Raw genomic sequence first — 25,030 nt, 5'->3', positions numbered from 1 at the left:
CTGGTCCTAGGAATGTCCACCCTACTCAAGGATGGAAGCCACTGTGAAGGCGAACAAGATCTCATTGTTCATGCATTCATTCTTTCACTCATTACACAAATATTAACTGCCTATTTCATGCTGGGCACTGTCCTCAGTACGATGGAGGAGAGAGACAAGACAGTGTAACACACGATAATAGAGTATGCACATTATTATGGGCAAAGAGAAGAATGAGCAACTGATGGTGTTCATACCATTCAGAAAAATATTCACAGAATGGGTGATATTTAAGTCTTGATCCCTCAGTTGGAGATTGCCAGTTGGCTTCATTCAGTAGTGAGGGGATGGAATGGAGACTTGAGAGCAGAGGTAAGTAATTCAATAAGACTGAAACACAGAGTGCTTATGGAGAAGTACGAAACGTGAAGATTCCTATGCGTTAATAGTAGGGGGTTATTAAACCACAGACAAATTGAAAACTAGGTTATCCACAGAGATCTGTGGATTTTTTTTAACAGTGGATAATATTTTTTAATAGTGGGTAATATTTTTTAATAGTGGATAATCTAAGAGATCATTCTCAGGCTCTAGCAAGGAGTTATTTCTTGCATTTAATTACTCTAGAACTCTGCAAGAAATTCTTTGATTTGGACATTGCTGAATGTGTTAGGACATGGTTCTCAAAATATGGTCCCCAAACCAGCAGCAGTATCACACCCCCTCAAACTCCTTAGAAATGCAAATTTTCAGGCTCCAACCCAAAACTACTGAATCAATGCTTTGGGGATGAAATCCAGAAATCTGTATTTTAACAAGCTCTTCAGATGATTCCAATAAATCTAAAGTTTGAGAACTACCATAGCAGTGTGATAAATGGCAGACAATATTGGTAACATCTTCCTATGTCGACATCAACATCAAGTGAAAAGTAAAAAATTTATTTACATTGTATATTGGCTATATGTTGGTTCATTGATTCTAAACTTCTCACTGTATTTAGAATCATCTAACGAAAAATCCCTAAAGATTCATAATTCTAATAATGCCAGAATTTTCCTGTTTTAGACTTAACAGGTGTATGAGCATGAGCAAGTCATCTGTAAAATGGAAATAATAATACTTATTTGCAAGTTGATTGTGAAAATATGAATAATAGGTATAAAGCACTTGGGACATACTAGAAACTCTAGAGAGGGTTGTTGTTGCTATTAACATTATTAAACTATAATTATAATCACTATTACTGTTATACATGATAATTACAGTTTAGCCTTCTAAGTATACAGATGACTAAGTGGTGTGATTTGTATTTTAAAACAAAGTAGGCTCCCTGCTTCAAAGTATCTACCCTACTACCTGTCTTTGTACCAATTTAGCTTTATTTTGGCAAATGCATTCTGATCAATAAATACTTATCGGATTACTGAGTGAATAAATAAATCTATTAAAGTAAATTACCAACGAGGGGTCGGGGAGAGATGTCACAGTTTAAGTCTACATTCACCCACATGTCAGTGTTTAGTTAAGAATTTATCATGGATTTATAGAAACGGGGCAGTTTTTGCATTCCCTTTAAAGGGTGGGGCAGGTAGTGAAAGCAGGAAGAGTGCTTACTAGGAAGAAGAGCCTAGAAGAAGGAAAGTACCCCAGAGAGTGATAATGGGGATGTTCTCAAATGCATATTGTGTTTATTTCGTGCTTTCGCTTGAGCTTCGACTTGGCAAATGGGACTAAACACCAAAAACTCTGGTTTAAAAAACATTTTAAAATATTACTCAGCTTGACTGATGTTTTTACTGAATGGATTGCTTGCTTGACTTAATTAGCTGGTTATTTTTGCATAACTTTGATATTTGTCAAATTGCCCAGTTCTAGATTAATGTGAACTACGTTAACCTCATAAATGTTTATCTGTTTTTTTTTTTTAAATCTCCCTGGAAGGAAAATAGGAAATATCCTTTGATAACTTTTTTGGTTCCATATCCACTGTTCACAGACTAGAACCTGGACATATCACAGTAGGTGATAATATTCAACTTCATTTAAGCCAATATTTCTAGTAGTCATGATGTACAAAACTCATGGCATTATGGCAGAAACTTAGAGGAATATTTTAAAGATGACATACAGCATTCATAAAGCATGCTTTTCAATTTAATGTACTTTTAAAAATCACATTTATTTTTGCATTCTAAATTTATTTAGGCAAAAAGGCTTCTAGAACATTCTTAGATTTTCTTTATTGATTTGCCTGTTACAGATGACAAGATTTTTTTCTAAAAAATGGATATTTTGACTATTGTGTGTGTGTGTGTGAGGAAGATTGGTTGTGAGCTAACATCTGTTGCCAACCTTCCTCTATTTTATGTGGGATGCTGCCACAGCATGGCTCAAGGAGTGGTGCCAGGTCCATGGCCAGGATCTGAACCTGCAAACTCCAGGCCGTGGCAGTGGAGTGTACAAACTTAACCACTATGCCACTGGGCCAGCCCCAAAAATACAGATATTCTGGAGACTGGCTTTTTTTTGGAGGAAGATTAGCCTTGAGCTAACATCCACTGCCAGTCCTCTCTTTTTGCTGAGGAAGATTGGGCTTGAGCTAATGTCTATGCCCATCTTCCTCTATTTTATATGTGGGACTCACACCACAGCATGGCTTGATAAACCGTGCGTAGATCCAAGCCTGGGATCTGAACTGGTGAGCCCCAGGCTGCCAAAGTGGAGTGTGTGAACTTAAAGGCTACACCACTGGGCCAGCCCCTGGAGACTGTTTTTTTAAAAATGAGATTTCTACTTCCTACAGTTCTCATAAAGGCAATTTTTTGTTTTTGGGTTTTGTTTTGTTGTTGTTGCTGAAAAGACGAATTATAGGTAGCCCTTCCATTAAAGAAGGAATTTCTAGGATGGAGATGGATGAGTGCTTAGGAGCTACGCTTTTTGTAGAATTTCTATTATTTTAAATGATGTACCTGTGTGCCCAGTAGAGGGATGGTAGCGTGTGGGCAGAGCCACAGTTGTGGTACGTGAAAGTCCCTGCTGGATGGATCAGTTGTGGCTGAAATTCCTCCATCTCTGCTTGCCAAAGGTGTGCCCTGCGTGATTCTACAACTGCCAGGGGGTGCCTTTTTCTAACCCTCCCTGTTTATTGGATTATCAGTTCTATCTATTCATGATAACGGGACTACTTGTTATCATTCTCTACCATAATTAGTTAAAGGCTAGGTACTTATCCAAAAATGAGGGATTCCATCAAGCAAGAAACTCCAAGGCTGAAAGAGTGATTCTTTGCTAAGGGAAGACCTCTGATGACGAACATGAACAAGTTCTCTGGACAATATGCTGTGTGACCATACTGATTAACCTGAACTTTCCAAAGAGTTATTTTACGAGATTTTATACTTTAATAATGAGACTGACATTGTTCAAAAGCATATTTAAAATCCTGTTCTGGAATTACTTACAAAGACAGTTATGGACTGCCCAAATCTCTCATGGTATTTTGTAGTTATACCACATTACCTTGATTGTGCATCCACTTTAGTCATGATTATAAGTGGTTTTTGGATATTAAAAAAATGAATCTTTCTTTGAAGGACAATGATATAGTGTCCGTGAAGAATACTGAAAATCCCGCACCACGGTCTTGAGAAAACTACAAAAGAGATTGCCAAAATTATTTCTAATCAATAAAGGCCCAGACTCTCAAGGTGACTATTTTGATAAAGAATGAGGAAGGGAAGTGTGCTAACATTTAGTTAGTTTTTCTGAGAGGCAGCCTATCATAATATTGAAGTATATGAACCTGGGAACCAGATTGGCTGATTGAATGTTCTCCAATTTATTAGGTATATGACCTTAGACTTTCCCAATTTCTGGGTATCTTAGCATTCTCATGTACAAAATAGGTATAATAATGGTAACTAACTCCTAGACTTGTAAAGATTATATGAATTATTTTTTGAAAAACGTTAAACCAATACCTGGCATACCATAAGCCATCAGTAAATGTTAAATATTGTGAATATCATGAAATACTTACATAGATTTATATATGTTTGCATATAATCTTTTGTTGTTGTTGTTGAAGAAGATTAGCCCTGAGCTAAAATCAGTGCCAATCTTCCTCTATTTTGCATGTGGAGCGCTGCCACAGTGTGGCTTGATGAGTGGGCGTAAGTCTGGGACCAGAATCCGAACCCGTGAACCCAGGCCGCTTAAGCAGAACGCGCCGGACTTAACCACTATGCCACAGGGCTGGCCTCCATTTGCATATAATCTTAATCTTATTGTGAGGTAGGTATTGTTTTCCCCATTTTACAGATGAATATGCACATTACTTACTCTGAGAGATTAATTAACTGGCATGAAGTTCAGAGAAACAGTAAACTGCTGGGCCAGGAACAAAACTCAGCTACAAATGGGCATATTTCTGTTACTTTCTGGGTCAGCTATGGAAAATATGTGCGACACATTTTGTTGATCTTTAATAGGCTTGGTCTACTGGAACCAGCTTGGATCTTGGTGGACAGAGACTAATTGAATCAGATCTAGAAATCTCATTCTAATAAAATTTGCCAAGGACCTATCTTTCATTTTACTACTGTGATTAGTGCTGTTCACCAGATGTTTCTTTCTTTCTGCCTCTGGTTGCATATTAGGATTATATTTCCCCACGCGCTTTGAGTTACACATGGCTATGTGACTTGCTTAGGCTAATGCAATAGACATGGAAGGGGCTTGGCCCACATCCAGGAGGAGGTTTTAGAGTCACTGTGTGATTCATCATGTATTTTACCCCTGCTTGAACGATGACAGAAGTACATTGTCAAGATGCAGTTTCCATCACTGGACCAGTAAGGGACCTGCAGCATGATTGAGACATATTCCTTGCTGTTTTAAGCCACTGAGAAATTAAGGTTCTTTTTTGCTGTAATAGAACCTAGCTTGTGCTGATGGATGCAACTATCGACCAAATCTGGAACACTGAATAGCCGGTAAGGGATTTTAAAGCTCACTATAAAAAGTGGGAGATGCTAGATCATGGTTGCACAATGCTGAATACACACCTTCTGTGCTCTCCGTTTGTCTGCTCGTTGATTTTGGTGGTAGATCCGACTGAAGTTGGACACAATCACTGGGACAGGTAGAGCAATGACCAAGACACCACTCAGCGAACAGATGGAACCAAAAATCTTCCCTGCTATTGTTTTTGGTACCATGTCACCATACCTGGGTTAGAGAAAAAAATATATTGTTTAAGTCACAGAAAGTCATTTCCACTTGCTACAAATAGCTTTTTTGCTTTAAGTCAAATGATTTTTTGGACGAATCTATCTGTACTTCATGACTACAATATACATGGCTTAAGATTTCAGTAAACCACAAATTATGAATATCTAAATATAAAAAAATTACCTTTCAACCTTGCAGAAATTGATTGTAACGTTTAGAAATCTCTTTGATTGGAAAGTATTTTAAGCCAGATGATGTAATGATAGCTCTTCAATTTGTCCTTTATACAATGTGGCATAGTTCTTTACATTTATTTAATCATCAATATTTCCATGCTGAATTTTATAGTCTAGATAACACATTTTTCCACTTAGTTTTTTTTCAACATTGGATTGGTTATGAAATTGAAGTAGCAAAAGCAGTATATCATATTCCTTTCATCAGATATAATCACTTAAAAAATAGACTTTCCAAGGTCCCATTAACTTCACTTATGAAATCCAATGACCATTTCTCCGTGATAATCTTAGTCAATCTCTCTCTCTCTTTTTTTGATTAGTTGACTTCTTTCTCCTTGAAACACTTTCTGTTGGCTTCAGTACTAGAAAATTTCCTTAGTGGTCCTCCTACCTCATTGGCTGCTACTTTTCTATCATCTTTTCTGGGTTATTTTCTCCTGATTTTTAAATCTTGGTGTAATCTAGGTCTCAAGTTCGAGTCCTCTTATTTTCTCCATATAAACCCTCTTCCTATGTGATTTCATCCAATCCCATAGCTTCAAACCATCTACATGCTGCTGATACCCTAATTGACATCGACAGTCCTGATGTCTATCTTGAAAGTCAGACTCACATCTTCAGTGGTCTGGTTTGATTATTCCTACCCCTGGATGTTTAAGAGCCATTTAAGACTTAGCCAAAAAAGAACTCTTATTTTGCTAGCTTCCTCTGCACCCCTCAAATCTGTTCCTCCCACAGTCTATCACCTTTAATTAAATGGAACCACAAACCGCCCAGTTGCTCATATCAAAATTGAAAGAGCCACCTGAATCCACAGTCCCTGCGTCTCATTTCTCAGCTGGGCTTGCTGTCCCTGATCAAACCAAATCATAGCCCATTTGGATCTCCTCCCTCAGCCCCCATTTTGCCGCAGTATTGCAAGCTATCATCATCTCTTGCCGGAGCCAAGGATACAGCTTCTTACCTGAACTCTTCCCCACATTTTCCACTTTACATTTCATGCCAACCTAGCAGCCAAAATTATAGTTTTAATAATGGAGATTGGACTGTTGCTATTTTGCTTAAACCTTCTAATAGACTTGAAACTAAAATAAATCCAAACTCCTCCTTTTGTCTCCAAAGGCCTATTTCATTTAGTTCCTGCCTACATTATGCACCACCTTCCACCAAGCTCACTGTCCTCCAGCCACACTGGCCATCTGGCTTTCTGTCATACAGGCAGCCCTCAGATCATCAACATTCAGGCTGAGACTTAAACGTCTTCATTCTAGACGTCATTTTCTGGCCACCTTATCCATAGTGGTCTTATCCTCTCCTCCAGTCATTCTTTGTAACGTTTTCCCATTTTATTATCCTCACAGTACTTACTAACACGTGATATTTTCTAATTGATTAACGCATTAATTTTGTGACTCCCCACCTGCCCTGCAGACATTAGGACAGAACCTCGATAAAGCAGGGGCTGCTCTATTTCATGTCTCACTAGCACAAAACAGGCTCTTAACAAATATTAGTTGAATGAATACATTTTCTCTATCTTACTGATAGAGAATTCTTCCAAGAGTTCTCTCCTGGGGAGGGGGACAAGAAGGAGGTCTTTTGACTATATTAGTGCATATATGTCAATATGGGGATAGAAGTTGCTGAGGAATTGGCCCAGGAAAGGCTGGTGAGTGTGACAACAGGCTACACTGACTAGCCCTGTATTTGGAGACTCCATTCCAGGCTCTGGTCCTCTGTTCTGAAGGCCTAGTTACTCACTCTTGTCAGTGTTTGTGGATGATCAGAGTTGAGTGAATTCACCATACCTAAAATTCCCACAAGGATTTGGTATCAGAATGACAGTACTAATTTATAGTAAAAACAACAACAAAAAAACAAAACAAAAACACAAAAACCCAAGAATTGGAATGCTTGGTGCATATGAAACAAGGAAACAAGGCCTCTTTCTGTGGCCCAGTGGGGAAGCTAAATCATATTCTGAAGATTATGGTAGTGAGGAAATAGTCAAAACTAAACGAATTTATCAGGTGAGCAAAAAAGGCTTTAGGATTTTCCTATCACAGGGATACATCAGTGGAATTCAAAGATCAACATTTTATACAATGCTGTGTGCACATGAGCTAATTTCTCTGTTTGCCACAGTTCACATTGAGTGCCTGGCCATATTGTATGCACATCTCCTCTGCTTTTGCACTGATTATGCAGGAGGCCCTGGAGAAGTCTAAACCATACATAACCCCCCGTACATGCACGCATACAGGCAGCTTTTCAAAAAAGGGATTTGATTTTAATGTCTACCAGTTAGGATCCAGAAAGTGTTTCTCAAAAGGGAAAGTAAATAAAACTCAGCTATTTGTCAAGGCCAGAGAAGACACAAATGGAGTCCATGCAATTAAGATAAACCTTTTAAAACAGAAATACGCAAAACAAAATAAAATAGCTAAATGAATTCATCATATAGTTTATCCTGCCTCTAAGATATTTTTAATTAGCATTTATTAACTACTTTTTGTATTCTAGGCTCACTATGTCTTAGAGCAGACAAGGATAGCATATTTGTAACTATTAGAGAAAATAAAGGGCTAAACTGTGTGGTATGACCCAAAGCTTAGCAAGACTTTAACAAGATAAAGACTGGTAAATCCAGGTAGCAGGTGGTGGTGGTGGTAGGGATGGAGGGGTAGTCGTACACTCAGAAGGGCGATGCTGAAAAGAAGAAAGGAGAAAATGGATTCTGAGGGACTCAGTTAAAGGGATTCTGGGCCAAATGAAAAGCACGTTTCCCTGGGAAAGCAATATTTGAGAAAGTATCAATCAGGGAAAGTATCCTTGCAAATTCTTTCTGAATGTAAACAGAGATTATAATACAAATCAGTAAAGCAGAAAGTGAACTTGTTACTCAGAGAGAAAAAACGGGTAAAGTGAAATATGTTGTTCATTTTGTGACAAAAGAGTAGAAAGTAAGGATATAAAGCAGCCTGCTGAACGACAGCAAATTCACAGATACATTGAAGTGGTTTAATATCATAAGGCTAGGCTAATCTGCATCAAATGTAATTATGTTTATTATTTACCTCCATCATACTTATTTTGTAATCCAAATTCCCTTCACAATCAACAAAGCATGGATGAACGCTTGAGATGACTGGACAGGACTGCAAAGATTATGGTAGGAAGAGAAAGAGAATGAAGCACTCATGGGCAGGGACACCATCTCTCATCTTTTTACTCTTGGGTAAAAAGACAGGGCTTTCCCACATTAGAGAAAATTAGGATGGTCCCCAAGCCTCTGCCGTTGTGAAGCTAAGGCAGAGGGAGGTGGTGAGAGCACAAGGGAGCAGAATGGGCAGGATGCTAAGTCTGGTCAGACTGCCCTGTAGTTATTCATGTAAGGACAGCCTGAGCCCTTGGCTGATTCCCAAGGAGCACCTGCTGTCTCTTTCCACACACCCCTTGGTTTTGTATCCATCATCCCTTCTGCTCTTCTCTCTGTTCCCCTCTCCTTTTTAAGATTGGCCTGCTGTTGATATTTGTAATACTTTAAGCATATTTCACTAGTTTGAATATGTTGGAGCATCCTAAAAAAGATACACAGCGTGATTTGCATCTGTTCTTACATTGGCCATTTTGTCTTTTTTCTCACTTAGCAATGACCTTGAGAATTGAAATGGGTAATTTTTAGCTGCAAACTTGTAATTGGGCACAGAATCTGCATGGGATGGGAGATAACTCTGCTGCTTTCCTTCGTTTAACAAAGGATCTTTTAACTAGTATTCAAACTCTTAGTAACAAGCAAAACAGCATTGTATCCTCAGGAATCAGATCTCTCTGAAACTCAGTGGAAGAAAGGCTTAGAACAGAAAGCTTTATCATGAGAAGCGACACATTGTGGCTAAATGATCATTTAAAGTTTAAGCATTGCCTACAGTACTTCCAACTTTTAATGACTATTTCTATTCCAGATAACTTGTTTACCAGTTGGTGTTTCATTCTTTATAGTCCATATAAAAAGTACCTTATTTTTCTTGACTCCTTGTTCTTAAATTTATGCGAAGCCCAGCAGTATTATATATTCTGTTCTTTCTATCTTTCTTCAGAATTTAATATTCTGTCCTAGTCTTCAAAAATCCATTTCCCAAAAAGAGCTACACTACAACATTACATAGATGCGGTTTTGTTTTCATAGTCACATTTTTTCCCATATTTAAATAAAATTGGTTAAAAGACTATAAGGGGTTTCTAAGGTCAAATAAGATAAATATTGAATTCTTAAAAGACAGAATAGAACAGGAGAGAGAATTGCATAATATAAAAGAATAACTACCAAGAAGTTTTACATAATAAAAATGAGCAGACTTGAACTTCGCTAATTGAAAGGGAGTTTTTCCCATACTTTTCCTTCTCCTTTCTTCTGCTTCTTCTAACGTTCCCTTCTTCCTCCTACATCCACCATGTAGAACCACTCCAGTTTCTTTCTGCTTCTTTTTTACCCTGGACATCTGCCAAACCTTATGTTCACTCCTCCCTCTCCTCTTCACGTGAGTTAAAAAGGTGCAATATGGAGGTGTCATTCACATAAGAATATTAATTCTAAAGTTACACACACTGCCCCAAAATACCTGGTTAAAATTACATCTCTTGCCATATGTTAAAGGTAATATTGAGTGGAGGGCCAATTCCTTAGAAGTGACTCAACTGTTTGTTCTTAAAGATTTTAATCTCAAATATCATCCAAAAGTTTCATGCAAAGTACTTAAATTCTGGCATGCATTCAATATCAAAAATGTGGCAAAACATGGTTAATTCAGACAAACAAGTAGAATGAATATATCTTCTATCTATCTGTCTGTCTGTCTATCTATCATCTATCCATCCATCCACCCATCTTGCCAATTTATCAAGTAATATCGAAATAGGTTTGAAAGTGTGCAAAAATCTTAAACACAATACATTGTAAACCAAATCTTATTAATATCTACTCAAGCTTTCCCTTTTTGGCATTTCTCCAGAAATCATATAGTTAGAGTGTGGTTTCTTTAGATCTCAACTGGAGAAATATTTCCTTGAATTTTCTCACAGAGTGTTTGAGCGCAATACTGTTAGCTTCCTAGTCCAATTCATATAGTTTCTATTTTTTCTTCTCTTTTTATTTGAAGAGGATAAATGTAGGCTCATTTGATAAAGGAGAAATGTTACATAGGGCAAACCTCACCAGCTAAGGCATGACTTTCCATCTGTGAAACTATTTCCCTTGGCTACTAAGAGAGAAAACAAAAACCATGTATTTTATAAACAAACATGAAGGTAGAAAAGATCTTCATACAACAAGAAGGAAATGATGATTTGAAAACAAACCTTGATTTTACTGCAACTCAATCTCTTGCTCTCCCTTTCTCTTTTTACAATGAAAAAAATCTTAAATTGCTAGAAATAAGGAATAGAGTGAATAGATGCTGCACAGCTGCACAGAAGACCAGGAGCATCCTGTATGTTGTATAGGGCAGGTGCTAGTTCAATAAATATTGTTACATTAGTTAAAAAAAAAACAACCACTTCATATGGGACAGAAATCAGCATTTTGGGGTGTAAGTATTTGAAAAATAGGTATCTGCTGTGATATGTCTCAATGCGTCACCCTCAAATTCATATGTTGAAATCCTAATGCCCAATGTGATGGTATTTGGAGCTAGTGCCTTTGAGGGGTGATTAGGTCAGGAGGGTAAAACTCACATGAATGGGATTAGTGCTCCTATAAAAGATATCCCTCTGATCTCCCTAGCCCCTTCCATCATGTAAGGACACGGCAGGAAGGGCAGGCTACAAACCAGGAAGTGGGTCCTCACCAGCCACCACACAGAATCCGCTGGTGCCATCTTGGACTTCTCAGTCTCCGGAAGTGTGAGAAATAAATTTCTGTTTATAAACTACCAAGTCTGTAGTAATTTGCTATAGTAGCCCCAATGGACTAAGATAGTATTCTTTAAAAAATTAGATGAAAGTAAGTGACATGTATAATAAAACTCTGGTGAAATTTCTGTTTATAAACTACCAAGTCTGTAGTAATTTGCTATAGTAGCCCAAATGGACTAAGATAGTATTCTTTAAAAAATTAGATGAAAGTAAGTGACATGTATAATAAAACTCTGGTGAAAGTTATTGGCTAATTGTCTGTGTGCATGCATTTTAATCGCTGATTTTTGTGTTTGAATTTTTTTCCTAGAGCTGACTGCTAATCAGAGAAGTCCAAGAAATAATTTCTTCTGACCTGGAAGCTGGATCACTTCCCAGCTAATAAGTCTATCCCTCAGGGTCTCAGTATCTGTGTTTATTCATGGATTTTCTGCCATCAGCTAGGTATTCTAGAAGGATCAGAGTTTGACAGATAATTTTTATAGTAGCTGCAATGTTTGTAAATAGCAAACGACTTTTTTCTTTTTTAAGTGTTGCTATATAACACCTGCTTGTGGTGCAGAACTCGTTTGCCAGAGGGGCCTGGTATTACTTCAACAACAGACAACAGACAGATTTTTCTTTGACACGTTTTTTTTCTCCCTGAAGCCCCAGTACATAGTTGTGCATCCTAGTTGTAAGTCATTCTGGTTCCTCTGTGCAGGATGCCGTCACAACACGGCTTGATGAATGGCGCATAGGTCCACGCCTAGTATCCAATCCAGGGAACCCTGGGCCAATGAAGCGGAGCACACTCAGTCTCCGGGCCAGCCCTCTCTCTTTGACATCTTAACATCAATGTTTGCCTAAAAAGCTGCCTTAATTTTGTCTCCACTTCTCTTGCCTGTAGAATCATTCAGTTCTTAGCCGGGTTGGAAGCTCATGAATTCTTTTGGATTACCTCACATATATAGTTATTTAAAGTATTCTGTGTTCTCAAATCTACGCCAAATTTTGAGCTACTATTCTTTTAAAAGTGTATTTTTCTTTTTTACTTTTTCCACTGTTCAAAACATTAATAATCTTAGCATCTGATAAATGAGAGAGGCAGCTAGAGCATCCCCCACTTTAATCAGAGGTTCTCAGCAGGAAATCCACGGACGCGGAAGGAATTCATGTATAAAATTCAGATGGGGCAGAAGCTCCATGACAGTGTATGTCTTCATCGGAATTTTCCTGAGAGTTTTCAGAGATTTTATTAAATTACCATAATTATGGATCAAATATTGCTAAAAACTTTATGGTTTGAATATTTAAGGGCATGTCAGTGTCATATATTATCAATATAAACAGTTTGAACACGCATTGCACAAGGGAAATGCTGTAAAAATATCAGCGCTGTTTCACAGCTGCAGAAATGGCAAATGACCACTAGGGGGCATAAAAACCTAAATGAAAGTTTGGAAGCAAACCAGAAGCTTTCTGGTTTTCACAAGCTGAGAGAAAAGTATTTCCAGTAAATTGCTTCTACCGATTCCTTATCTTTGCCTACACACATTCAATATTTAGGATATATTTTAGGCATCTTATTCCTCTGGAAATAGTTGAACAGGAAAAAACCTCACCAATTTCCTGGATTATCTATTTTCAAGGTGTTTCTAAAAAGATGCATAAGAAGTCTGACAGCATTTTTTTGTTTGTTTCTTTTAGAAAGATAAGCAAATTTCTGTAATGCAAGATATCATTAAAGCATAATTTTAAAAAAGAACCCCTTTGACCAAGACCCTTAGTGTGAAAATTAGGGGAAATTAAAGGATTGGGTTTGTGTACAGCAAAGGGGAAAATCGAGGAAAGAACTAAGATGCCTTTAGCGCGTCTGCTCACGTTTAAGCTCCAAGCTCTCAACATGAGATTTCAGTGGGGCTTACTAAACTGTGTTCCTCTGGCTTGTGCTTTTTTCAGAAATACATTATTTTCTGTCTCCTATTTTTTCTCTTTCTTTTAGCCTATTACATGATTAAATGAGGCTTTAGAGGTTATGTATGAAACATGAGTATGACAAAATCCTAATAAAACGTTTTTTCCCTAAATGAATACCATTAGTAAATCTTTATAGTCTCCTTTAAAGAATATTTTATTTTCAAAATATGCTTCTCAGAGCTGATGTTTGTAACACTCACTTTATTCTTCATTTTTTAAAAAGTTATGAAAATATATGTACAATTGATTATTGTCAGGCACACATGAAAAAACACTACGGACTGGTTTTCCCAGCTGTGGGATCACCGGAAATACTTTCCCCCGCTTTGGGATCCTAGTCTTTGTTGCCTGGAGCTATCCATTCATCCTCATATATCTTAGAGTCTGATCATGTCATTCTCCTGCATCAAAGCCTTCATTGTGTCTCCATCACCTGCAGGAAAAAGCTCCCGCTCCTTAGCATGACAGACACAGCTCTTCATGGCTTGGCCATCCCATCCCCCACTGCTCACCCACATACACCCTATGTTCTAATTGAAACAAATAACTTTCTATTACTGGAATGTACTACGTCTTTCCATTCCTCTATGCCTTTGTATATACTGTTCTTTCTAGAATATTCCCCCTTCCACTCCCACTGAATAACTTCTTTGGGTGAACTTCTAATTTACATTGATAAATCTCAAGCATCAGCTCTTTATTTGAAGAATTTCTTGACTATTATATTTCTGTCCAAAAAGAGTAATATTTTCCCTCTTCAATGCCTCCTGTGCTGCTTGCAATTAATAAGAGTGAAATTACTTTTTTACAGGTCTGTTTGTCCTGCTAAACTATGAGGTCCAGGAGGTCAAGGATCATGTCATTATTATAAACCCAAGTCTAGCACAGACCTTGTCCAGTGCTGAGCAAATAGTTGGAACTCAATAAATGTTTATTGCTTAAATAAATCCTCCAGGGAGATGTCTGATGGTAAACAATAAACATGGGAGAGAGAAAAAGGAAATACATGTCTATTGCTCTTTTTCTCTTAGCCAGATTTCCTTTTCTTCTCCAGGCCCAGCGCCATCTCATCTCCTCACTTTGTCCAAATTACTCTTCTGATACTTAGATGACATGCCCAGAATAACCTAGTTCTACACTTTTAATTAATCTTACTTTTCATATGCAGAGATATCATTTTTAACCTGCATGATTTTAAATGAACAGAGAAACCGAGAGATCTAACGCTTCTCCAGTTCCTTCTTGTTTTCCACTGTCATGTGCTTAACCAACATACATCTGGCCAGAATGTCAAAATACAAACCCCCTTAAATTTGACAGATTTTGCAACCCTCAAATGCCCAACAATTTGAATGAATACTGACTCCTGGTTCTCTGAATCTCACGTATCATCCTGGGAATTGGCTGAGTCTTTCTGTACCACTCTAATTGTCTCTAAGATGCTGCTAATCTTAGTTATCGAGCACTAGTAATTCTCAAAAAATTCCATTGTTTAGCATCCATTTTTCTTAACAAGGTCTTTTCTGGTTATGCCCTAGGAATATATTGGAGGAGGTATGTTGTCTTCCATTGGAAGAAAATTAATCTATCAAGCAAATCAAGCTCCCAGTGAATGCCTTGTCATTTTGGCTTTGGGCTGATGGCCCCAGCTTCCACAGGATGCATGTTTTGGTTTTGCATCCCAAAGGATCTCATCTTCAACACTGTCAGAGCTGCTCTCACACTGGGAGCTTTCTTCAGTTACCTGCTGCTGTTGCCTCCCTCTCTTCCGTCCTTTGAAAGGTAACTCTGCTGGAGGAACCTCCCCATAGTGCCTAGTTCAAGTCACTGTTGCTGCCCTGCAGGCTGTCACCCAAGGAGCCAAATCCCAACGCCATTTCGACAGTTCTGTTCATTAGTCTGTTTTCTTATAATCAGCCACCTCTCTCACTTGCTGACACCACCAAAATTATTCACTGTTTACAGTCCATTCAAAGACTCCTAAGTGCCTTTGCCATGGGAAGAAAGAGGAGCTGGTCCAGAGGCTTATGCCTGCAGAGCCAGTCTTAGAGGAGAATTCAGTTACGCAGCATAAAAGCATGAAGTAGAGACGTTTATTGTGAAAGTTTTCATTTTTTTTTCCACCTAGGTTTGCACAGTCTAAAACGTATTAGCTATTATAGGCCTCATGACACCTTTAAGATGTCTTCAAGTATTTTATTTTGGACTTTACTTTTAAAATTACTTACGGATCACCCAGTAATGACCTAACACATCTCTTGTTTCTAATTCTGACCAGAAAGTCCTATTGTCTACTTCTTAAGTTTTACAGAAAAGAAGGCGCAAAATTCTAACTGTACTGGAGAAAAGACTTGACTCCCTGTTGGGGCAGGGAATTAGGCTCTGTTTCGGCAGCAGCAGTATCTGCCTGAGATGGTGGTGCTGCAAATACAAGTGGTGCTCCTCCTGCCGATCTGGAGGCTAGGCTGGGAAGTCCAAGGTCAAGGCTGACAGATACAGTGTCTGGTGAGAATCCACCTCCTGCTTCATAGATGGCTGTCTTTTCACTGTGTGCTCATGTGAAGCACAGTGTATGGCAGCAGGGGGAAGGGAGCTCTCGGGGGCACTAATCCCATTCTTGTGGGCTCCACTCTCAGGACCTTATCACTTCCCAAAGGCCCCACCTCCAATGATCACCACATTGAGTGTTTGGATTTAACATATGACTTTTGAGGGGACACAGACATTCAGTCTATGGCATGATCTAATGGCAATCCCATGGATGGCCTGGCACCCTTCACTCAGCTGACCGTCCCAGGTAGGGCCTGGCCTCCTCCAGTGCTGTGGCGGAGGTGAGGGTCCAGTTTGGAGCTCACCATCACAGAGCAGTTTCTCACAAGTCATACAGCCAGGTCGGATGCCTGCCTTGTTCCTTCCTCATCTGTGCATCATTCTCCCCAGTCTGACCAGGGCCTTCTTTCCAACTGAAAATTCCAAAAATCTGAAAGCATAAATAATTTAATATGATTATGCTTCATGTAAATAATCACAATTGTTTAAATACAAAAGGAAGGGAGACCAGAGAAGCTGTGATTCAATCTCCCAGAGACAGCTAGGCATTTCCATCAAAATTCTGGTCTTCAATTTAACCTAGAATGTTTCTATATCCTTAAACAAACTTTGTTTTGATGAGAATCCAAAGGCCTATATTTACTTTAGAGATGCTTTTGGAGAACAATTCTATTCTGTTCAATGTGAGACAAAGTTATTTCCTAAAATCAAATGAAGATGCTATATGTACTTTCTATTTAGATCCTTTCACCTCTTCTTAGGAGATTAAAACATTGATCGAGTGATCATTCTTCCTATTAACTATGTAAATTATGGCAGAGCCTTAAAAACATAAATGAGGAGGGTCTTAAATAAATTCACGTCTCTACCTCCATAGTTCTTACTGGTCAGATTTCTCTGTGGAAATCTACCTGTGGTTGCATTCTGATTGTATCTAGTTTAAATGAAAACAACAACACGAAACAAAAAAGTGTACCTGCTTAAACAAAAAACAACTAAAAAGAACCTCCTATAAAAAAATATTTTCCTGAAGTTTGATTTTAAGGAAAATGAGGAAAGAAGTTATGTGAAAATAATTTGAAACTAGAAATCAAAATTTAAAAAAAAATTCCAGGATCTATTCCACATTCCAAGCACATTAAATGCGTAATTTCTTACATCTCTTTGTATGTTCCTATCTACACTTAATTTTTCTGCAAATGAGATTAGATTAAAGGCACAATGCCTTACTTTTAAAACAGTTTTGTTTTCAGAGTCCAAGCAGGAAAATAGAAACCACTTCATTTACAGCATAATGGACTTAATGAAGGAAATCCTTTTTTAAAAAATTTTTTGTTTGAATTATAATTGATATACAATATTATATTAGTTTCAGGTGTACAACAGAGTGATTTGATATTTTTATACATTATGAAATGATCACCACGTTGAGTCTACTTACCATCTGTCACCATATAATATTTGGTTATATGTTTGACTATGTTTCCTATGCGGAAAATTGCATCACTATGATCTATTTATTTTATAACTGGAAGTTTTTGCCTCTTGATCTCCTTCACGTATTTGCTTATCCCCTCCCCCCTCCCCTCTAGCAACCACTAGTTTGTTCTCTTTATCTGTCTGTTTCTGTTTTGTTTGTTTTGTTTTTTAGATTCCACATATAAGTGAAATCATACAATATTTGTCTTTCTCTGTCTGACTTATTTCACCTGGCATAATATCCTCTAGGTGCACCCACATGTTGCAAAAGGCAAGATTTCATTCTTTTGTATGGCTAATATTCCATTGTGTGTGTGTTGTGTGTATATGTATATACACACACACACAACACTCACACACCCCACACCTTCTTTATCCATTCATCTGATGGACACTTAGGTTGTTTCCATATCTTGGCTATTGTAAATAATGCTGCAATGAACATTGGGGTGCATTTATCTTTTTGAATTAGTGTTTTCATTTTCTTAGGATAAATACCCAGAAATGGAATTGCTGGATCATATGGTAGTTCTAGTTTTAATTTTTTGAGGAACCTCCACGCTGTTTTCCATAGTGGCCGCATCAATTTACATCCCCACCAACAGTGCACAAGGGTCCCCTTTTCTTCACATCCTGGCCAACACTAATTATCAGGTAAATGCAAATTAAAACCACAATGAGATACTGCTCTACACCTGTAGGAATGCCTATTATGAAAGAAATTCTTTACATAGGAGATGGAGTTGCTGAGAAGCCCATCACAGGACTAGAGATAAGCCAGGAGATGGCAGCAGCTGGAAGCCACTATCACCATGAGGCTGGAAGGGCAAAGGAGGAGAAAGCTTTCTGAGTCCAAGGGCAGAGTCCCTGCTGGAAGCTGGATCCTGAGGAGACCTTTACAGAAGGAACTAGAGGCACTGAGGCGAGGCAACTGCTGCCTTAGAAGATGCAAAGAAGGAAGGACCTTGGCTCTTCGCCCCGCCCCCTTCCACTCTCCTGCCAATACTCGCACTGGCCAAGCTGGCAAAAAATCCGATGACAAGCCAGCCTGGGAAATGCATCCCACTGGGGTCTGGATAGTTAGGAAGAAGCATAACCATACTGGAGCCCAGGGCTTTTTCCCCAAAAGCTGTGCTCTGCCTACCTCACCACAGCTCACTGCTAAGGTCCATTCTAGTTCCAAGATGTTATGACCCAGACACAGAGCTGTTATTTTGTTGATTGACTCCAGCCCTCCTCCTAAAAGCAGAAAATTACATTTTACCAGAATTAGAATCCCAGTAGTGAGACTGAGGACTTCTCTGAGTAGCAGCGCCATGTGTCACGTCATCCTATTTTCTGAAATATCACAAGCATGTCAGGCTTCCCACCTTAAGGACTAAGGGAAAGTTGGACCTTCTAGGGCAGGCTCGAGGCCTGTCAGTTTCTGTCAAAGATGTGAATTTCAATCCATTGTAAACTGAGAATAAGCTAAAGAACCAAATTATCTATATTGACATAGTGAGGAAAAAAGATGCTAAATATGAAGCAACATTATAAAGATGTCCAATTAGCTCTGATGATTGTAAAATGTTCTACTTGTATGAAATGGGCACAATGGGTAATCAAAGCTGGTCCCAGGGGGCTTCCAAGCCTCGTGGTGACTAAGTGCTGGCAAGAGGATCTTAATTAGAATAAATCATTTCAAAGTTGTATCCTTCAACAGATCATTGAGAATGCTATTAATAATAAATTGAACCATATTTTAAGGGCACGTGAATATACGTAAAACCAAGTCGCCTTTAAAAATGAATATAGTTCCACAATTAGTTCAGTTGCTCACGAGCCTTTTTGTTGGAGGAGTTTTGCTTTTGTTGTTATTTTTGTTGTTTTTTATTATAGTAATGAAAGTCTATAGCTAAACATGTCAGAGCCTGGCAGTTAGTTAAACAAATAAAAAATATTCTTATGTTTAAAGGAGAATATAAGATTGTGGATGAGGGCTTTGGCAATAACATGAAAATATACGACGTGTGCTTTAAATTAAAAACAAGAACATAGTGTTTCCATTATAGATGTCATTAACATGAATAGCTAGAACACACTTCTAAAATTTGTTGACAACTTGATGTTTCTACCACTAATGAGGGTTCATGATAACAGTTTATTTACAGTTGTGGGGTAAAACCTTCCCAATACACTGCCTCAACCTTTGAGAGCAGTCTCTCTGAGATTACTCGGGGTTGATTTTCATGATGAGAAAACGAGGCTTAACCTTGAAACAGTAGAAGTAACATTCCTTGAAATATTCCTTGAAACATTTGCTAGTGGTTTTAGAAGTACAATAAAGTTGTCTGCAAAGATAAAAGCACCTAAAGTAGCGAACTGCCTCCTATAAAATAGAAAATAAAGCAAATGATAAAAGTTAAAAGCAAATATTCCTCTTAAATATATTTTCCTTCTTTCTTTTCTCCCTCTCTTTCTTTCTTCCTCAAAAACTTATCTATTTCCTAGAGTAAGTGGGGTACTTCGACAATGATAATAAATTCAATAGGTGGTTCTTTTTTTCCCCTCAGAGTCCACATAAGGAAGAAGTTGAAACAAACAAATAATTGAACTCTCATTATCTCAGGCTTCTAACATTTATATATTTTTTTCTCCTACCTCCAAGATGCCTAAGGTTATTGTTTACATTCCTGCTCTATCTGATCCAGTGTCTACTGGAAACAATTGTCAATTATCTTGTTTACACCTCTGCTATTCACACTAAGGAGGAATGACCTTAATGGCTTACTCTCTTCAAGCCCAAGTGAACCTTCTTTCCTCATTCTTAATTGTTTCTGAATTATTTTTAAAAGAGATGTAAATAATATCGTTAGATTGCCTATGTTGTTCCTAATATACTCATTTGGAGCACTGTTTTTGGAAGGGGCAAGATGGCAAATATTTTAGGCTTTGCAGGACATGGCTTCTGTTATGACTAGTCAACTTAGTTGAGATAGTGCATAACAGTCCTAGAATGAATGAGGGTGAGTATAATCCAACAAAAATTTCAGTATCCATAAATAAATAAAAGCTTTTTGTTATGGACAGTGTATGGACACCGAAATTTGAAGTTCATATAATTTTATGTGTCAAGAAATATTCTTCTTCTTTTGAATTTTTCTAACCATATAAACATGTAAATACTTTTTGAAGATTGCAAATGGTACACAAACAAGAGATGGGCTGTATTTGACTTGTGGGTTGTAGTTTACCAGCCTCTGATTTAGAGGGACCCTTCTCTGTGTAATCTACTCGCTTTGGAAAGGTTGTGTTTTCCTGTAGAAGAGTCAGAAATCGTTCAACAAAACATTATCTTAATACTGTTAAATGTATTTCTTCAAACATTTTGTAATTCTTGACTTTGGGAAACGTGTCTTCTGGGGGAAAGAGAGTAGAGGAACCTCTGTACCCCAGCTCATCTGCCCCTTTCTCACTGTTGCCGTCTCCACCGTTATTGGATGCTGTTATCATCGGGCATATAGTAGATGAAAGGGCGAGTGAGCTGATTGCCCTGTTTGCTGTCTACTGTTTACGTCATATTGGTACAGGGGGTGGGAAGGGGATGTATCATGTTCCAAACACTGTGCTAAGTGTGGAAAGGCAGAGATTAGAAGCAACAGTCCCTTCTCTTAGTGACTTCTAGCAGGGAGAGAGGCACCATGAGAAGTAACAATTAAGTGTAATAACTACTGTAATAGAAATGATTGTGGGATTCCTTGGGAGTTGAGTGTACTTGGGAAATACTTCTACAGGGAGGTAAGATTTGAACTGAATCTCAAAGGATAAAAAGGAGTTAGCCAAGCAATAAAGAGAAGGGATGTGTTGTTAAGAGGCTTCCAGGCAATTCCTAGCAGCAGGGACGGTCTTATGAGTAAGAGGCGTAAGTCCCTGTCTATTATGATACTGAGATGGCTTCCTGACAACTCCATGTCTCTCGTGATCTTTGAATTACTTAAATTCCACTATTAGAGACGTATTCTGCCTAAGAATTCTTAGTCTTTGCTAAAATACAACTATTCTTGTGTGGTAACACATTAAGCCTTTGAACTCGTGTGTATCTCTTTGGGATTGAATTTATATATTGAACTGTTTTTGAAGGCAGATTTTAATGGGAAAGACAGGAGAGAATTCACATTCAAAGAAGGGAAAAGGGCCCAGAAATGAAGGCTGCAGCACTGAAATCCAAACTTGCACTGTTTAAAAGTTTTACCCAGGGCTGGTTGTGTCTAGAAAAAGCTTTTTTCGTGAACCGACTTTTAAAAGGGCAGTTGTTTGTCTAGCAAGGGTGAACGGAGCCAGCCATTATGCCTTAGATACCCTGTATTGATCTTCACAACAAACCACTAAATAGGACTTGACTGCTACACAATGGAGAATTAATTCTCCCTTCCGCATAAGCCTACAGTGGCCATGTCAATATGCATTTATGAAACCTCCCTCTGTGCGGAGGAGAGAGCAGAGACCCTAATAAACACATTAATGTAGGGAAGTAAAAAAGGGAATGTGGCCAACATGTGTTGTTTTACTTAAATTAAACTCTAGTCAATGAAATCAGAAAAAAAGCAAGTTTTTATGTAACTTCCTAACATTATTCATGTTTTTTGATTTACTGTTTATACATAGGATGATGCCAATTATTTTATATTTTAGAAGAAATAAAATGTGAGAAATGTTTTGTTATGTTTTCTTTTTCCTGAGTGAGGCTTTCTTGTTGAAACATATCCCCCCAAATTATAGAAGATTTGAAATAAGAATGAATCTAGGTAATTATGAGCTCTTGCTAGCCTACAAATATGACAACTTTGAGTGGAATTTTGCTTAGGCTTATTAGGTGAATGGACAAGTAAGAACATTCTTTTAGTCAGCTAATTATTTGTCTAAGTGAACGCAAACAAATTTTACATTTAAAAAAATGAAGTAGTTTTTTTAACTAGACTGATTAGGTACAGATACAAGTTTAACTCCCTAACTATTAATTAATGACAAAAGCTAAACAAATCTACACGTGGTTTTCAGGAAAGATAGCAAGTAGAGAACTTACATGGAAAGTTACATGTTGGGTTTAATATAAAACCAGAAGATGTTTTGGCTCCTATGAAGAGTCATCACTATATATCGACTGAAATATGGTGCCATTAATGAAAGAGGATGTGAGACTGTGGTGGGATGAGTTAATTTTAAGCTCTATGATCTATGTGTGATGTGCTGTTTTAACCTTCTCTCAATTTTCCTACTCAAAAACAAAGCTAATCTTGCAGTAATTGTAATTCTAGGATCCTAACATAATAAGTAAGTGACCATGAGAATAATTGTTGGTTTTTTTTTGAGGAAGATTAGCCCTGAGCTAACATCTGCCTCCAATTCTCCTCTTTTTGCTGAGGAAGAGTGGCCCTGAGTTAACATCTGTGTCCACCTTCCTCTATTTGATATGACAGACTTCTGTCACAGCATGGCTTGATAAGGGTTGCATAGGTCTGCGCTGAGGATCCAAACTGGTGAACCCCAGGCCTCTGCAGCAGAGTGTGCGAACTTAACCACTACACCACTGGGCCCACCATTTTAATGAGTTTGTTTTAGCTATTCTTGTGCCTTTGTGTACAGAACATCCACCCTTCACATGATAATGTCTTTTTCTGAGAGCAGTAGCATTTCACTCTCCTGAGTAATGCATTCAGACAAGAGCAGCCAGTAGTTGAGGGTTATTAACTGGAAGAAAGAGGTAAATGGGGCAATATTTTCTATTCTTTCAGAAATTGGATATATCAAGTCCAAATAGTTTTAGAGGAGCAAAAGTACCCTTGAAGAATTTCTTACCTTACATAGTTACACAACTATCACTTTTCTTTTTTTCTAAACTAATCTTAACATCTCTAAAACAAAACACAACAAACCTTGGGGACAACAGAGACACACGTACTTTAAACACCCTGCCAAATGCCTGGCAGGTGCAGCCAGAGAGATGTGAGTCATCCACAGTAACGGTCTCTGCCAGCCAAGAGCCTTTTTAACCAGTCAAGTTTGGTCAGTGATGGCGGTGCTCTCTCTCTAAGGCCCCAGAAGGTGAGTGCCGTGGAAAGCCAGAGAAATGAGTGAGAGGTATATTTGGTCTGCATTATCTTCAGGCTTTAAGTTCTCGAATCACAATCATTGATTTCTGATATCCCAATATGTCTTTATCTCAAGAACTATTTAGTATTTCCAAAAAGGTTTTCATGGGTTTAATTTACATATAATTTGCTTGAAAAGTATATATCTGGCACTCTTCTAATTAAAAATGGGTGCATGTTCTAAAATCAAATAAAGAAGAGAAGGATGTCTCAATTCCCAAAGACTAGGAATGGCTACCGTAATGAGATTTTCCATTTTATTTTTCTATTTCATTATGCCATCGGGCCCTCCACAGGAAGGTAAATGCTGTAAATATCAAATGTGAGCAAACAGGATGATACAGAAAGAACAACAAAATATATCTGAATATTGTTAAATTCTTATGATTCCAAATTAAAACACAATTCTTGGAACAAGAGTTAAAAGATCAGAAACTAACACCTGATAAGCTACATCAATGTGACGAGTTGTTTCTATGGATAGTTATTTGCAAGCACAATGCTGGTTCATCCTGTGCTGTAGTACAAACAAATCTATGAATTACAGCTGAACACCTTTTATATGTTAATTGCACTGTGTTCTATAACCAACACATGTTTTTACTTACATAATCAGATAAAAATAGTAATTTATTTTCTTTGTCAGAACTTCCCTATCATCTAAAAGAAGCTTTATCTGATCAACTTTAGACGGTAAATTAAAATTCTCAACGATTGAACATATTACTACCATTCTCAATGGAAGCATGTAGGAAGAAAATGACTTGTTTTTATGAAGAAAACAAGTGAGCCTGTTTAGAGAAACTGAAGCACTGTAGTACTCAGAATTATATATCAAATGTTTGATATTCTTGTATTAGTTGTCTATCTATTAGCATTAGAGATTAAATAATAATCGATGTGCTCAAGAAAGCACTGTAAAAGATGTACTACCCCCCAGAAACAAGCAAAAACATTTTTTGTTCTATAGCTCTCCTGGAAAAAGCTATTGCACAGAGGAAAATGCTTGCAATCAAGCCAATATTATTACTGGGCTTTTTGATATTTGCTGTGTCTGAATTTGCTTCTGATATCCTAGAAAAACTAAACCAAACCAAAACAAGAATAGTATGTCACCACCATCCAGATCTTGTGAAGTCCTTACCCTCACATTTAAGACAGTGCAGTTCACATAACCAATAACATTACAGCAAAACCTCTAATGACAATGAGGTCTGTAAGGCCCAGGTGGCACTTTAGTTTGTTTCATGAAAAATCTGATACAACTAAATTTCATATTAGCAAGAGATGACAGGATCATTTGAATGAGAGTTTTATGTGGAGGCACTTGTTACTATCCATGTCCATCTCTGATGGCACATTTGCCCAGATTTGTGACCTGCATAGATTTTGCTAAAAGAAAGAGCCTACTGTTAACTGATGATCAAATGCGTCTGTATTATGCCCCTTGTTACAGGTTCCCAGTTGATGCCATTTTATTTGAAGCAACATGATGGTGAGTTATTTTAATCTGGGCAAGACATAAAGTCAGGACTCCTGCAGTCA

General features: G+C 37.8%; 1 protein-coding gene across 1 annotated transcript in view; it reads right to left on the bottom strand.

The window, feature by feature from the left end:
• Positions 1 to 25,030, bottom strand: part of KCND2 (potassium voltage-gated channel subfamily D member 2) — a 456,154-nt gene that overhangs the window by 14,345 nt on the left and 416,779 nt on the right. Inside the window, exon 2 of the mRNA XM_001501999.5 lies at positions 5,049 to 5,211. Coding sequence (XP_001502049.2) covers positions 5,049 to 5,211 — 163 coding nt within the window. The remainder of the gene's footprint in view (positions 1 to 5,048; positions 5,212 to 25,030) is intronic.

The sequence above is a fragment of the Equus caballus genome, chromosome 4, assembly GCF_041296265.1.
Source record: "Equus caballus isolate H_3958 breed thoroughbred chromosome 4, TB-T2T, whole genome shotgun sequence".
NCBI classification, from domain to species: domain Eukaryota; kingdom Metazoa; phylum Chordata; class Mammalia; order Perissodactyla; family Equidae; genus Equus; species Equus caballus.
The sequence above is the reverse complement of the archived record's forward strand: the minus strand, read 5'-3'. Positions and strand labels throughout refer to the sequence as shown.